The sequence below is a fragment of the Nymphaea colorata genome, chromosome 11 (genome assembly GCF_008831285.2).
Source record: "Nymphaea colorata isolate Beijing-Zhang1983 chromosome 11, ASM883128v2, whole genome shotgun sequence".
In the NCBI taxonomy this organism is placed as follows: Eukaryota; Viridiplantae; Streptophyta; class Magnoliopsida; order Nymphaeales; family Nymphaeaceae; genus Nymphaea; species Nymphaea colorata.
In genome coordinates this window covers 7,914,225-7,930,278 of record NC_045148.1, presented here as the reverse complement: position 1 = coordinate 7,930,278, position 16,054 = coordinate 7,914,225, and the positions used below count along the sequence as shown (strand labels likewise).

Here is a 16,054-nt window from a genome sequence, read left to right as displayed (position 1 = left end):
TGAGGCTTGTATCAAAGTTAATCCTAACAAGACCTCTTTTTTTTTCTTCAACTTTTCTAAGTTGGAGTGCAATAGACTATGTGCTATCATGGGTTGGAGACGGGTAATTTACATGTTATACGTCTGGGCTTGCCTCTCCAACTCTGAGCCATCACAGAGAGCCAATATGAGCATATAGTGCTTAAAGTTAATCACAAGCTTACCGGCTGGAAGCAGAAGCTACTCTCTTATGTCGATAAACTTTGCTTGGTTGAACATGTCTTGACGTTTATTCCTAGCTATTGGATTATGGTTTTGTGGATTTCTTTATCCACTTGTCATCAAATTGACAAGTTGTGTTTGGGCTTCATCTGAAGGGATGTCATGGAGGCAAAAGGGTCACACCTTATCAACTAAGATACTCTTTGTAAACCGAAGGTGGAGGGTGGAGTTAGTCTTCGGTGCATGCTAAATGTTAATATGGCTAACCTCTATTTTTTTTGGGTTAAAGCAATCATGCAAGATTCTCTCTGGGTTCATCTTGTCAAGACCAAGTATTTAACCAAAAAGAGTGTGTGGCATTACAAACTTAAAAGGATCAAATCTATCTTATGAAAGAGGTTGATCAAATGTTGGCAGTTAATTGAATCTCAAGTTCATTAGAGAGTCAATAATAGCTCAAGAGTCAAATTTTGGCGTGACCGGTGGAATGGTGTCATTATCGCTACTATGATCTCACATGCTCATTGGCCCCTAATTCAAGATATCATGAATTGCACTATTAAAGAGTTGCTTGTCGATGAGGACACCTATGTCCAAGTGCTCCTCGATTCTATGAACAATTTGATGCAACTTCCGATGCTTGATGATAGTAGACATGACATACTTGAATGGGTAGATTGCAGCTCATGTCTGATGTCATAACACTATGTTTGGGACGCGTTGTGGGCTAAGAGTCTCATTCAGCAATGGAGGAATTCCATTTGGAAAGTTGGAGCCCCTCCCCATGCTACATGGACGATCTTCTTGGCAGTTGAAGGTTACCTCCTTGTTGATGCTAGAGTCCAAAAGTGTGTTCTAAGCTTCTAATATATGCAAAATGGCTAAAGAAGATACTAACAATGTTTTCCTTCATTGCATAGAAGCCAAAAGCCTATGAGAGTTGGTTATTAGGAAGCTTGGGCAGAGCAATTTTCATCCAACAACTGTCAATGATGCTTTTGTCTTATGGACCTTTCACAAATTTAAAAATAAGATCTTTTTCAAGTGCTGGAAGAATTTACTGTACATAATCCTTTGGCATATATGGAAATGGCACAACAACTACATGCATGAGAAAAAACCTGCTATGAGTTCCAGTGGTAAGGTGCTATGGAGTTACTGCGGTGATTTTATTATCTCTAGAGACTGGAACCTAAGTGTTAGACAAGCTATCCAAACATAGGTAGAGGTAGGGTTACATTGGGGCTGCTGGAGGTGGGAATATGGAACTGCCTATAATATCCACATTGTAGTGTGCCTTAACAAGGACAACAAGGATGTGGTGGCTCTAGTAAGGGAGAGTAGTGGGTGTTACATCTTTGTCATTACTTGTTGAAGTGCTGGAGGTGGAGCTATTGGTGAAGTCTGCCTACTTCAGCAAAGCCTATTAGCTGGTGAAGTCTGCCTACTTCAGCAAAGCCTATTAGCAGTCCAGAAAATGAAAGGTGTATTGGCATCATTAAGGTGATTTGTAATAATGGGTGCTTCATCAGTCGCTATTGCAAAAGCTTGAAAGAAGATTATGTACAGCAGGTCTTGGGTGGCTCCGCAAGTTGACTGCAAATCAATTTGGTTTTTTTAGAGATGACCCAACACTAAAGTGTTTCATCTTGCTCAAAAGAGTGGACAATGCCACTATCTGTAAAGTATTGCATCAGCTTTCTCCAAACTCAAGGTCAAACAAGCATATTTTATAAATGTATAGGATCTCACTGGTCCCATTTTTTTATGTAAATACTCTCTCATTTTTTTGTCAATAAATTCTGGGGCAACCCCCCAGCATCAGTTCTATGAAAAATCATTCGCTTACTATAATAAATAATAAAATTTCCATCAATGTTTAACCCTAGGTAGGTCATTATTAATTTAAGTTTTATTAATAATGTGATATGAAAACAAAAAACAATTTCATGTTCATTTGTATTAAATTTTTAAAATTTATCCAAATAAAAATATTAATATGTGATTATCAAATTAGTTTCATTTTAATTAATGTCTGAAAGGTACTTTGACAATCAAAACTTGGGTGAGATTAATAAACTACAAATCCGCCTAGGTATGTCTTAATATTACTTTTAGGATGGAGGCCATCAAAATTAAAGGAAAATGTTAATTCACTAGTTTAACCATAACTGGCAGAAATAAGTTTTTATGTTTTTAAATCAACTATGGAAGTTGGGTGTTTTTAATTTTGATAATGCACATCCTTTTTTTCTCTCTCTTTTTGTTTAAAATTAACTATGGAACAACTTTGGCCTTAAGGGATGTAGCATAGTAGGTTGATAGATCAGTTCGATTCCCGTGAGTGTTATTCCCTTTGGGACCACAAAAGGTGGGTTCAAGACACTCTATTAAAGGTGAATTGTAGTCTACCCAAGTCCCCTATGCCGTTAAGGACTATGGAGGTAGGAAGAATAGAGAGAGGCCTTTAGCTTCTTTTGGGGGCGATGGGCGTTAACCTCCTGCTCATCCGGAACTATGAAAAAACTTTGGGTGTATCTTTTTGGAATGGTTTAATATCATCATGTAAAGGTAGCAGCAAGCATAAAATTAAACTCCAAATAGTTGGAAGTGGATCTTGTAACGTCAAAAGCATAAAAAACAGTTAGCATCTTACACTGAATGCAATATATAAAGATGGAAAGAACAAGTGCTATTTCTTTTCTACAAGATAAGAGGAACCATGCACTTTGCAGAACGAAACTTAGCTATACACTGGTTTTACCTGCCATACCTATAGTTTGACTTTGTACAATGTAAAATTCAAGAAGCATTACGACCTTTAAGCCCTAACATTAATAACGTTTTCAGTACTTTGGCAATGATCAAGATTAATTTACATGAGCGTTTTTAGAAGTTACACTATATAACCAAATGAATGAAGGAACGTACAATGTTTTGAATTGATATGCATTATGCAGCTTAAACGTTTCCAGCAATATGATGGAAAACGCAGGAAGTAAATTATTTGTGTGTTTATGGAAAAAAGGTACCTTGAGCACTAAAAGTTTGATTATTTTTCGCTGGTTCGTGTATCATCAAAAGGCATGCATGGTACACATAAGGTTCCAATAATTTTTATATGCTCACCTCCACTCAAAGAACCCTGATTGGTGTTTGATAACAAGAAAACTAATATATAATATAGCATTCTGTTAACCTATGTCAAAGATTAAAGCATATTTATAATAATAGAATTTTAATGAATGTGTCCTCACTCATAGGACACTGTGCTAGTATTCCTGTTACCAAACACCCCCTATAGATCATGTTAAGTTTGATTAAGGCAAGAAAGGGTTAGAAAATGGGACACTTAACTTCAATGCTCATACAACTCACTAAAGCAACATCTTATATTAGCGGGGGACGCACAAAAGTAATTGTCATTTTGTACTTCATCTCTTTTTCTCCAAACCGCGCAGCCTCTTTTGCTTCTTGTTTTCTCTTTTCTCTTTTCCACATATCCCACTGTGGTGGTGTCGCGCTCTTTCAGAAGTCAAACTGTACCTCCTTTTCAAACTTGCAGTATTTGTTAGCTACCATCTTACCATTGTTCTTATTTTATGAAAAATTCTCATTCTCAAAACATGCCTGGATTTCATAACTGTATTTTCATTAATCCAAAGTTGATCTATCAATCACAAATACATGGCCACCCAATAGTTGGTGAGGTGGCTCTTATATGAAAAAAAGAAAAGAAAAAAACATTACAAACTGAATAGGTCTCGGACCATGAGCTTCTTATCTCCTAGTAAATGCACTCATGCACTTTGATTGCATGAGGAAGCCAGGAGAGAGCTAATTTGTAGTTAATTAAGCTAGTTAGTTGCCGATAGAGGTCTTCAGTTGCATGGATCAGGAACCTGTTTCCCGCTGTAGCTGGCCTTGACATTAGCACATGAAGATGTTATGGGCCCTCCAGGTCCATTGTAACTCAGATTTATCTCTTGAACCTTAATATTTTGGCAAGGATACGCTTTGCTGCACTGCATAGTTACTCCTACAGGTGTCGTCGAAGTCCCTCTGATGTTGCTGAACGTGATACCACTGATCTTAACTCGTGATGGTGCCTGCAACAAAAACAATATACAATTGTTACTTGTTTTGCTCGAATTACATAAAGTTGCACATCATCATAACTAAGCCATTAATATTCTGAATAAGAAACACGAACACAGAATGAGAAGAAGGAATTGAAGATAACATAGGGAGCTAGCAGGCTCAATTACCTGTTGAGCGCAAGCAGATTTAAAGGGGCAGTAGTTTTGATCGATGATGATTGGGTTGCCAACATCCTTGAGGATAATGTTGTCGAAGGTCATGTTGGTTGCAGAGATGGAGCTAGGAGATGCTTGCCATGACTTGATTCTCACCCCGTTCATGGTGCCGCTAATGGTGCATCCCTTTACTATCACGCCAGTAACATCTTTTTCATAGGAATACCTGCCCAAGCTGCCGACACTGGAGTTTTGGCAGTCCATATATATGACACGACGACGTTAGTGCATGGATCATATGATCAAGGATTGGAGAGGAAAGAAAAACAAAGAATAGGAATGGGCGAAATCAGGAGGAGGAGGAGGAGGTGTGGTAAATGGAAGTAAGTACCTGATTCCGTGTCCTGGTCCGCAGTTAACGCCTTCAACGTAAACATCGGTGTTTCCATGGCCAATAGAAATGCAGTCATCCCCAGTACCGATGTCAGACTGCAATATCTGGACGCCAGTAGAAGTCTCAATATGGATTCCATCAGTGTTTGGACTGTCGCCTGGTGCTTTAATATGGACGTTTTGGAACTTGATCCCTTCGTTGTTCAGCAGAGCAATGTGGAACATCTTGGGGTTCAATGAGGTAATCCCCGAAACTACTGTGTCTTTTAAGAAGGCAAACTTGAGTGACTGCAGGCATATTTTTATGAAGGAAAAACTTTGTTAGTCCTTTTTGCGATGCGACTGTGCATTAAGCATGTATGTTGTATGTGAAAAATTTAAAAAGAGAAAAGAAAGTTTGGTAAATGAAGAACGAACTTACAACAGGCAAGACTTTGCATTGCTTCTTGAAAGGGCACTGGTTCTGTGGCCAAGCCGTAGTCCCCTGCCCATCAAAGGTTCCGGTTCCTGTCAACCTGAGCTGATTGACCTTGTAGAAGAGAACCCACTCCTGTCCCGTGAAAAGGTTGAGGTTGGTCGATGCCAAAACGGTGCCCTGCACCTTCACCGTCAACGGACCAGTATTTTGGCATGGGCCCTTAAACAGGAGCGGCCCCACCACGTATTTGTTTCCGGGAATCATCAGAGTCGGACTGCCGGAATCCGCGCAGGCTGCAGCCCAGGCATCGTTAAATGCCTAGAGCGTCCATGCAAAAGAAGATCACCTCACCGGAATTAGTAAAATACATAAAATGTATCTACACATATTATTGGCTACACGTGAAGAGAAAGGTGGCTCTCCCTTAACAATTTGTCGGTCCTTGGAGAAAGAAAAAAATAATCTTGGAGAGAGAACAGATGGTTAAAGTCGAAGAGAACCTTTGTGTCATCACTTTTGCCATCACCTTTGGCACTATAATCATCGACGCTGTAAGTCCCCGAGCTCGAACCTGCTAGGGAAATGGCTGAGAATGAACAAAGAGCAAAGCTGGAAAGCCAGAAAACAAACCGAAGATCCATCGTGGAGAAGGAAGAATTGAGGGAAGATGATTGAAAAGGAGGGCTAGTCCATCCACAATATTAACTTTGATGGGGGTGAGGTTGAGTATTTATAGGTTTTGCTATGGTGCTTCGTAGAACTAAATGTTGAATCACTGACCACAAGTTTGATCGGCAATTGGAGACCCGAAAATTTTGCTGCGCCTAGTGTGTTCATGATTTCGTCTCTAACAATAGTCATTTGACTTTGTTTTTCTTATATTTGACCTTAATTTGCTGTATTTGTAGGGGAGTGAGAGAGAGTTTCGATGGGAACTAGGACAAGAAAAACGAGAAATTTAGTACATAACCATTCTCAGATTTAGAGGTATTTATATATGAAGAACCCCTAACATTTAAATATTACAAATAATCTTCCAACTTCAGAACATAATTCACACATAACGCCATAAATGAAAAACATTACAAATTAAAAGAAAACCATTTTACGTTAACATAAAACAGATGCTTTTCAGTAAAGAGTTTTTCACAACCATTCTTTTTTTCTTTCATCTTATACACACACACACACAGATTTATATATGCAATTTCTAATGTTATTATTACACGCACATGGCCACTTGAGAGTAAGTATTGAACAAGGGTCATGATAAGGCTGCTTATGTGAAGCAGCTCCTTACACTGATTATTGACATGTGAGTACGATCTTTCGAACTCTGTCTAGCTGTGCAATAAACTTGTTTGAATGTGACTAAATAGCGACGTTTTTTGGGTTAGCTACGGACATCTGTGCCACCTTACACTGATTATTGACGTGTGATTTTGCGTCACTATATTAAGAACATCCCCTAGCACATGCACCAGCCACAAAGTTGAACCTTCTTTCCTTCTGTGATGTTTCTTCCCCCTTTTGAAATTTACAGATGCACACCAAAATCTAAGAATGGTTATGTATCAAATGAGTCTCTCTCTCTCTCTCTCTCTCTCTCTCTCTCTCTCTCTCTCTCTCTCTCTCACACACACACACACGCACACATACACACACATACACACAAACAATCTTTGGAACTCATCAATAAGGCCATTGACTTTTGCATCTAATGCTGAAAGAATCGCTTTGTCACAAAATTCATTAAAGCAATTACAAAGACGAAAATCCCATCTCAAACAAAATTTTAAGAAAATTAGCAAAATTGTAAAAAGAAAGTGTCTCTGTCAATGGATCAGAATTGAATCAGATGTGCCATGAACCACAATTGTTTTTCTCAAATGTTCACATATTTGAATTCAAATTCGGAGATTTGAACATAAAATGAAGAAAAGTCTATGTGCCAGGTTGTTTGAATGACAGCCCAAAACCCAGTTTTGTGCCTGCTTAGATATTAATCCCAGAATGACATTTAATAGCGCAGAATATGAGCCACCAGATATCTTCAATTACAAAAACAATGTGCCACTGACCTCGTCACTAAAGGTCCTACCATTGAAAGAAAAGGTAACAAAATGCCTACATATGCGTCATTGGTTAAAATTTATTTGTGACGAACATTTTGCTACTGATATCAAAATATAACGTATAATAAAGTTTTTTACTCGAAAATAATGAGAAAGAATGGACTTTGAAGGCTCAAAAAACCTTTTTTTTCTCTCTCTTCAAAAAGCAAATCAGAAGTGGTTTTGCGCTTCTCTGACAATGCTGAATTCATTTACACTAATGAATCGGGATCAAAATAACTTGGCTTCTAAGGTACAAAGTATGTTACACATTCAATCGATCGTATGAAATATAAAACGTTACATTTATGTACATGCAGAATCTTGTCCGGGTTCCTTGTATATTTGTAAATGGACAAATGGAAGTTTCATAAAGCCATTTATTTGATAAAACATTTGAGTGTTTGGAGATGAACGTAACTCCATTAAATGGAAAGTGACAAGAACATATCTGCAGGACTGATATTCCCCAATTCATATTAATGGATTGAAAGCTGTATAAATACATAGTGTTGGTGACAAAATATGTTAATCCTCTCAAGCTAAATGAATAAATATACTGTTTATAAAGAAACTACCTTGGTATAAGTAACTAAATGTCCATTATAATTAACAAAAATATCTCCCTATATCCACTTTGTTAGCTGGTTACACTACTTGGGGTATGTTCTTCAACTTGTAAAAGCAGCTTAGAAAAAGCCGTATAAAATAAAACGCCGTTGCCGGGGATCGAACCCGGGTCACCCGCGTGACAGGCGGGAATACTCACCACTATACTACAACGACTTGTGTTGCTCTTTTTTTAATACACACAATTAATACACGACAAGTCTACGTTGACCAAAAACATTCCCTCAGACCAGCGGATCCATATTGGATTATACCTCTGACACTGCATATCCAGTTTTCCTTCTCTTTTCCTATGGGATGACTGAATTTTGGCTTAGAACCATCAGAGTTGGATTGAAACAGCAAGAATCAGCGTGATTTTGGAAATTAAAGGGCCGGATATCAATCGGGTTTATGTGAAATCAAGCTAAACTGACCGCGATCCAAATCTTAGAGAGTTAATTCTACATGGATTCACCCCTTGCTAGGAGGTTGTCTGAGTCAAGCGGACCATGTTCTGTCCCTGCCCTTTATTACAGAAACTTGCACTTAGATTGGCATAATTAGATCCAGATTGTTGGTCTTAAGATGATAAAGTGAAATTGGAATTTCGAGACCCTTCTAATACATAAAATTGTTTTGCTTTTTGCAATGCACTACTATCCATTATAAATTTAAAAGTATAATTTCAATTATGCTTGTTTATATAACTATTCAGCAGTTTTTAGGTAGAAATGATGTCATTGTTCATGTTGTTTAGACATATATATATGGAAGGTTGAATGGACGAAGAAGCTTATCATTTATTAAAAAAATGAAACTTTTTTATAACTGGTAAGGAACTCTACGGGCATAGTGCCTAATACACAAGTTCATATATTCTTCTGTATAATCAAACGTTTTGGATGTGATATTGCAATATAGGAACCATAAACTAGATCCGCAAAAAAAGAAAAAATTTTTACCAAATGAGTTTGAATTGAAACATGTAAACTAACATTTTAATGGCAGGATCGCATCTACAAAGATTGCAAAATAGAAGAGTTTATGTATTTTGAACTGGTTAGCTTTGTACTCGGCGAAAGCTCTGGTATAAACCAATTTCGGCGCTTGGATGTGTATTAAAAAAATACCATTTCCTTGTCTATGTTTGCGTGCTTTCTGAAGTTCTATATTCTACTTTCTGAGCTTCTCTACTTCCCTTACCACAACCAACGAACTTCTCATGACTTTAACAGAAAGACTGCAATTTCTTTCTGCTTAATTGATTGTCGCTCTAAGCACTTCTGATCTCTTTCAGCTTGATTATTGTGAATGAACCACGGAAGCTTCCTGCTAGACCACAAATTTCTTGCTGCTTATTGATTGTCGCTCTAAACATTTGTGATCGCTTTCAGCTTTGATTATTGTAAATGAACCACGGAAACATCCTGCCAGACGTCACAAGAGCAGTCTGAAATTAAGGACGAAAGCTTATCAGTTCATATACCAACCTTTCATATTGGATCTTATGCAAACAATTCTACTATTCTACTTTTTTCTTTGAGTTCTACAACTTATTGAATCGCAACAAGTTCCTAAGTCCCAGCCAAGATTTTCTTCTCTGGAAGAAAGACTCGGTAATCGAGTTAAATAAATACCTGCCGGACTCACCAAATACAGAAACTACGAGGAAAAAACAAAAAGACCAGCAATATGCCGATCGTTTTTCCTGAATGCCGTCACGAAGACACCCCTTGGCAATGCGTGGAATGGCAGCACCACAACCATTAGCACCATCTGCTTCGGATGCATTCTGTCGTGAGTTTCTTCTCTTAATGCACATTACATTGCTGCAATAATGGATGTGAATAGTCCACGTACTTTTCCCAAAGGCCCTTGTACTTTTCGATAGCAATCTTCATCCATGGTTTCCTGTTTCCATTGTAGTGAACAACTGCACCATCTCTGAATGCCTTCAAATCTTTAGACTCATCGTAACCCAGCCCTAGCATGTGCCATTCTGGACTCAACACCTCTGTTAGCCCATAAAATGACAATAAACCTGGTGGTAATGTACCAAGTTTCCACAAGGTCCGGTCGACATTTCGCTCTTGCCAATAGTGGTAGATCCCTGTGACATTTCGCCGCCTCCACTCCACCAGATCAAACACGTTCATCCCAAATGCCCACCCGCAGGCATCTGGATCAAAATGTGCCTTGATTAATGGATGAGAGAAGTTTAAGTATGTATGGAACCTGTGGAACGTTTCCATGCAAGTCTCTACAGCCCCATTCACATTGCCATGGAGATCAATTTTGAAAAGTGGGATCAGATCTTTCTGCACTACCACGTCATCATCAAGAAATACAACCTTCTTCAACTGCGGCAAGAATTCAGGGATGTAGAAGCGAAGGTGGTTGAGCATTGACAAGTACTTCGGATTTTGGAATTTTATCTGAGTTTTCACATTTGCCTTGCCAGAAAAGTAGTACATCTGGGTTTCTGAGTCCTGGAGCTGTTTTAGTACAGGAACATAGGATGCATTTAGCCAAGTGAGATCTTCTAGTTTCTGAACATCAACTGTTACTCCCCTGAAACTGTTCAGGGAAAACCATGCCTTCATGGCAGCATAGTTAACTTGATCAGTTACAACATGGAACACAAGCAGTTCAGGATGATGGGCATTAATTGAAGTGGAGTTGATGACAACAGATGTTCCCAAGAGATTATCAGAGAATATGCAGAAGTGGTAAAGATTGTTGTCATTGAGCTTCTCGGCAATTCTTCTTTTCTCCATGTTCTTCCTCTGTAAATTCGAGTTCCTGAACCAGTCCATAGTAAGCATGACACCCAGGCAGTACAGTCCCTTTGGAACTGCCTCTGCTGCTTGCTGACCAGACTTTGTGTTCTTGTCAGACAAGGAGCTTATTTGTTCTTTGTAATCTTGGATCTGGGCCTTCAATTTCATGATTGTGGTTGCACTGTCATAATGAAGCTGTTTCGCTTGGTGAATCAATAAAGACATGTCACGAATAGCTGTTTCCACTTCTGCATGAAATGCAGAAGGAGGTTGGTTTGTTGCTGAGTTGGAAAGAAGCAGCTGAAATATCCGGATCTGAGCACTGAGTTCCCAAGCAAATTGGAGGTTATTGTGTTCTTTGGCCACTGCAATTAAAGCTTTTGCAAGTGCAATTTGATCATTTAGTTGTCTAGAGACTGAAAAGGGTCCTACCATTTCTTCTGTAACATTGTATCCCACTGCAAGATTATTGCTTCTTCGATATTTCTGGATACAAAATAAGATAGCAGTCATGTAAACAATATAACATAATATATGAGCATGTCCAATCATGCCTAAAATACAGTGCCAAGAACACGGAAGTAAGTAACAAGAACTAAAAATTTACTTCCAACCATTCAAGCCCAAAATTTATCCAAACATTTCCCAGATGAATAAGCATATGGGACAAAATACTCTAGTTCAAAGTTTGAAATTAAGGGTACAAAAGCATTGTTCGCTACTATCAAAAACATTAGTTACATAGATAAAATATTATAAACCACTATCATGACATTGCAGAAAATTTATGAAATTATCAAGTTTTCTACTCATTTTCTCACAACAACATGGATAAAAATTCAAAAAACTTATTAAAATGTCAAAATAAAAATTTAAATATATTAAAAATGATTCTTTAAGAAAAATTGCAATAAATTTCTTTTTCATCTTATTCTTTTTTGGCAATATTATCATCACATTTTGAAAATATCCTTGATATTTGTGACTACTTGTAAGCTATGGAAGAAAACAGCATCTTAAGCATACGCTGTTTTCGAAAGTGAAGTAGTTTTAACTAGAGTCCAAGCAGAAAAGGAAAGTATCCGATCATTGGGCTAGGGCTGAAGAACTCACTCATATATCATATTATGAGAAACACTTGCAAAAAAGACAAATGGCCCTGATATTCTACGCAATGTGGTGTTTGTTTTTCTTTACTGATTTCTCATGGTTGCTGTGAAACTTATGGGAAAAGCAACCAAAAGATAAAAAAAGTGCCGTAAGTATTGTAACATTCCTTATAGGCATGTTAAACCCCGTAACTAGTTTCACGGGTGTGATCAGTAATGTACCCTTATCACACTGTATCATATATATGGAGCCGAATCATAAAATATGGTGTGATATACATCCCACACTGTAGGATATGGTGGTAGAAAAGATGGAGCAGCCAAGACCTGAATTTAAGTTTTGATCTAAGTCACCATGATCACCACACTAGTTCTATGTCACCATTCTTTGAACAACTTTCTGATGACGGGATGAAATGGTTCAGGGCCAATTCCAGTGTGAAAAGAACAAATGTTTCCAAGTTCAAATTCAAACTTAAATTGAGCAGTGGAAGGAACTCTAAGATTCAAAATAAGGTTAACCTTATACCGTTGTAAAATCTGAAGTCTAAAAGTCAAGCAATAATATATGACCTAAATTTCCTGAAACCATTATTTAGAGCCATGGAGTTCTATTAATTTTGTTTTAAAGCCATAAGAAAGGAAAGATCAAACTTACGGGTTCTTGATGGGTAAAATGTGTGCCTTTAGTGTTATACATTGAAATGGTAAATAAGCACTATACTTACTATAGATCTGTTCACGGTTTTTCTGTGGTGGCTACATCTGTTCAATTATTTTGATCAAACTTACGGGTTCTTGATGAGTACAATGTGTGCCTTTAGTGTTATACATTCAAATGGTAAATAAGCACTATACTTACTATAGATCTGTTGACGGTTTTTCTGTGGTGGCTATATCTGTTCAATTATTTTACCATCTCGTCAAGCAACTACGTCCCAGCAGGTTACTCGTGGTAAATGCCTCACTTTACAGTGATTGAACACTTCTCACTGCAATCGAGTTCTATCTTACCATAGCAAATCTCATTGAGAATTTCACTACTGCAAGTTATGCAACAACAGGTTTGCCAACCTTTCACAACCATCGGCCCATCAGGAACTGGAACTGACACTGATGGTGTGAAAGCTAATCTACAAGGAACTTCAGGTCTGCATATCAGAGTTTAAGAGTTCCAATACCTGGGGTAACCTGGTACATTCCTAGTTACCAAGGGGAAAAAAAAAGGTCTCTTCGTCAAAGATCTCTCCCTCAATCTCTGGGGATGAAGCGTAACCCCAAGAGGTAACATCTGATCTGATATGATATGCATTCCTTAACGATGTCTGTTTTATGTTTTGCCTAACCATAGCCCCTTGTCTTGGCTTTGTTATATTGATGGTGACCACGAGATTTGCTATCCACTCTTTATACAGGAAAATGTTCATTTCGATAAATCCACTTTGCTAATTCTAGGTCCGAACAAGGATGCTATCTCAAGGAACACGGACAAGGAATGTTACTCCAAAAACCACTCAATTCTAACAATATAATGCTAAGGAACAAAAAATCAATCCAAAAGCAGACACTCCACAGATGCAAGTTAACAATCGACTGGACTCCAATAAATCAATCTCTTTCGGCCAATGTATGAATATATTTCATAGATGACACAAATCAGGGGGCAAATATGAACTTCGGAAGCCACATTTCAACGCAGCAGCTGGATCACTATCTACTTATAAACTAGCTATAGCCAACAAGTAAAACTTATTGTTAAACAATTTTTTTACTCTACGGCTTGCTTACTTCATCAAAATAACATAAAACAAGACTATTCATGAAAAAACAGAAACCCTCAGCTAAAGGTTCGCGAGTAAAAGGTTCAGACAAAGTCGAGTCCACCATTTAAAGAAAAGCAATCATTTGTAAAGATTCTCCTTCTTGCACATACGGCAGAAGATTCCAGTTCAAACTAACTAAACGAATAATGAGAAATAAACCCAAATAAAGTAAACTAAGAAGGAAGATGAATCCACCCACAAATTCAAAAGGAAATGAACTACCTGAATAAATGACGACTCAAAATGTTTCTGCCTACTGTGACTGAAAATCGCGATCAACATCAAAATAACGAGTCCTACGAAAACGCATACCCCACCGGAGAACTTCCGGCGAGCCGTCCGGATCTGCCGTCGCCTCATCATCTCCGCAATCCCTAACAAACACACCGATGTACAGAATGCATCTGGACCATCCGCCACGAACCCAATCCACCGAAACCTGTCTTGGAACTCTTATTCTTCAGAAACGAACGTTCTGATCCGCAAGAAGGCTCTACCCAAACGCATCTTGGAGATTCATGGGACCGCAGTCAACGGAAATCAGGGCGAACAGAAGCTCAAAACGCCTATTACAGCGAAACCTTGTGGAAAACTCCGGTAATCCATTGGGAGGATGCCGTTCGCAGATCGGAAGGAGGGATGAGCTCCTCGAATGACAATCAGAGGGACAGATTGGACGGCGCAAAACGATCCAACGGCACAGATTGCTCCCGCCTCCGACCTCTCGACGATTAGAGAGTCTCAGTCCCACTTCCCGAGCACATTCGCGACTCGCGACAGCAGGCAGCGCGGTGGCGTTTTGTTGAAGAAATTTTCCAGTAACGCCCCACAGTTTTTATTTAATTGTATAAAGCGACCACATTCTCTGATTTGCCTGATACGAGCCTCCTATTTCCTACGATTTAAATGTTCTGAAAGACTCAAACTCATCTTTTCGATTTGACATTATGCTGCCCTTAGTAGCAAATAAGGAACAACGAGGAAAGGAGGGAGAACTCATCTTGGCAGGAATGAAGAGAGAAAATGTTCCATCGACGAGTAACTTGCCTCTGTTTTGCACTCAAAGTAATTTATCCCATTCAAACACGGTAATTTTGTCCTGTTGTCGTCGTTGACCATAAGAATGTGAACATGCATTTTGAGGAGATGAGAACACGAGTTATCCAAGTATCCAAAGTATATAATTAGCAATCAATTAGGGTTCCATTCCTCTTCTTTCGGAGTTTTGGTATGCGACGAGACTTAGGTGAGATAAGGTACACCATTTAACTTAGATATGGTTCCACCTAAGTTCACATAATCAAACAGACTACCCAATCAGCCCCTTGAGGCATGAGCCTTACTCTAATACAAGTTAAGTACATGTGAGAAATTTACTAAGAAATTAAAGATATCTCCTTTTGGGAATTATGAACTGGATGTTAAGTTGGGTTCCTTGTTAGGGGGCTAACATGCTACATGAACATCGTAGGGGTATTTTCGTCTTTTTATAAAATCATATTTTAAAATTCCACTTTTTTTCCATATAAAAGAGGGGTCTTCTAGTTCACTAGCAAGGGTATTTATGGTAGTTCTGACCCCTAACACACTCTCTCATGTTAGCCTGCTGTAGCAAGATGTACTTGAAAATGAATCTTTTCACTGTTTGAATTTATCGGTAGGACCTGCGGCCTTGAAATGGAATTTTAGACAAGTAATGCATCCTTTACAGGCAATTTGAGATCTCTGTCTGCCTAGAAAGCCATTGACAAATCCCCCATGCCAAACTTTCATAATCTATATTCTAATTATATATCTTGGAAATTTGTATATGTACGGTGACCCAATTCGAATTTGGGATAATATTGATCAAATGTTGACACCATTTTCAATTCTCTTGTATAAGATCTAGAACAGCTGTTTAAATCAAATCAAATTCATTTGCTAAATGGATATGGATGTGGGTTCATAAAGGTTTAGGTAAACACTCAAATGCAAATAAAAATATAAGGCACATCTAAAAGAAGCACTAGTAGAGGTGTTCTTCTCGACCTTGATCACTTCACACCAAGCTTGTCAAATGCCAATTTGCACTTCGGTTCTAGAAAGGTAATATGAACCGAAACATATTCAAAATGTGAAGCAAGTTCACTTACATGAACATGTAAGTAAGGACTCATGTATAACTAGAATTTGAAACTTTATATTCATGAAATTCTGGTATTCTCTTGTCTAAACCGTGTACAACATCAGCTTTGTCTGACTAAAACAAAATATGTATTTAGCACCTTCAATTCTTTAAAAAAAAAAGATTCTAATGAAGTTTTTGAAAAGTTGTGCAATGAATCCTTATTCAACTCGCACATTCA

General features: G+C 38.2%; 2 protein-coding genes and 1 non-coding gene across 4 annotated transcripts; all 3 read right to left on the bottom strand.

Moving 5' to 3' along the window:
* Positions 1–3,833: 3,833 nt before the first annotated feature.
* LOC116263997 (exopolygalacturonase-like) lies at positions 3,834–5,955 on the bottom strand. The gene is made up of 5 exons (XM_031643867.2): positions 5,769–5,955; positions 5,272–5,586; positions 4,849–5,138; positions 4,470–4,701; positions 3,834–4,310 (listed from the first exon to the last, which is right to left on the bottom strand). Exons 1-5 carry the CDS (start codon positions 5,907–5,909, stop codon positions 4,083–4,085), a joined length of 1,206 nt encoding a protein of 401 aa, XP_031499727.1. The 5' UTR covers positions 5,910–5,955; the 3' UTR covers positions 3,834–4,082.
* Positions 5,956–8,096: 2,141 nt separating this feature from the next.
* Positions 8,097–8,168, bottom strand: TRNAD-GUC (transfer RNA aspartic acid (anticodon GUC)). The gene has a single exon. It is a non-coding gene; the product is annotated as a tRNA-Asp (tRNA).
* An 872-nt stretch (positions 8,169–9,040) lies between these two features.
* LOC116264524 (probable galacturonosyltransferase 10) lies at positions 9,041–14,491 on the bottom strand. Of its 2 annotated transcripts, XR_004174881.2 has the most exons (3): positions 13,929–14,491; positions 9,645–11,260; positions 9,041–9,444 (listed from the first exon to the last, which is right to left on the bottom strand). XR_004174881.2 is itself a non-coding variant. In XM_031644807.2 (2 exons), exons 1-2 carry the CDS (start codon positions 14,067–14,069, stop codon positions 9,806–9,808), a joined length of 1,596 nt encoding a protein of 531 aa, XP_031500667.1. In that variant the 5' UTR covers positions 14,070–14,491; the 3' UTR covers positions 9,451–9,805. The 2 variants fall into 2 exon arrangements, 1 of the variants encoding a protein (XP_031500667.1); XM_031644807.2 differs by lacking the exon at positions 9,041–9,444 and having other exon boundaries at positions 9,451–11,260.
* Between the last annotated feature and the right edge of the window lie 1,563 nt (positions 14,492–16,054).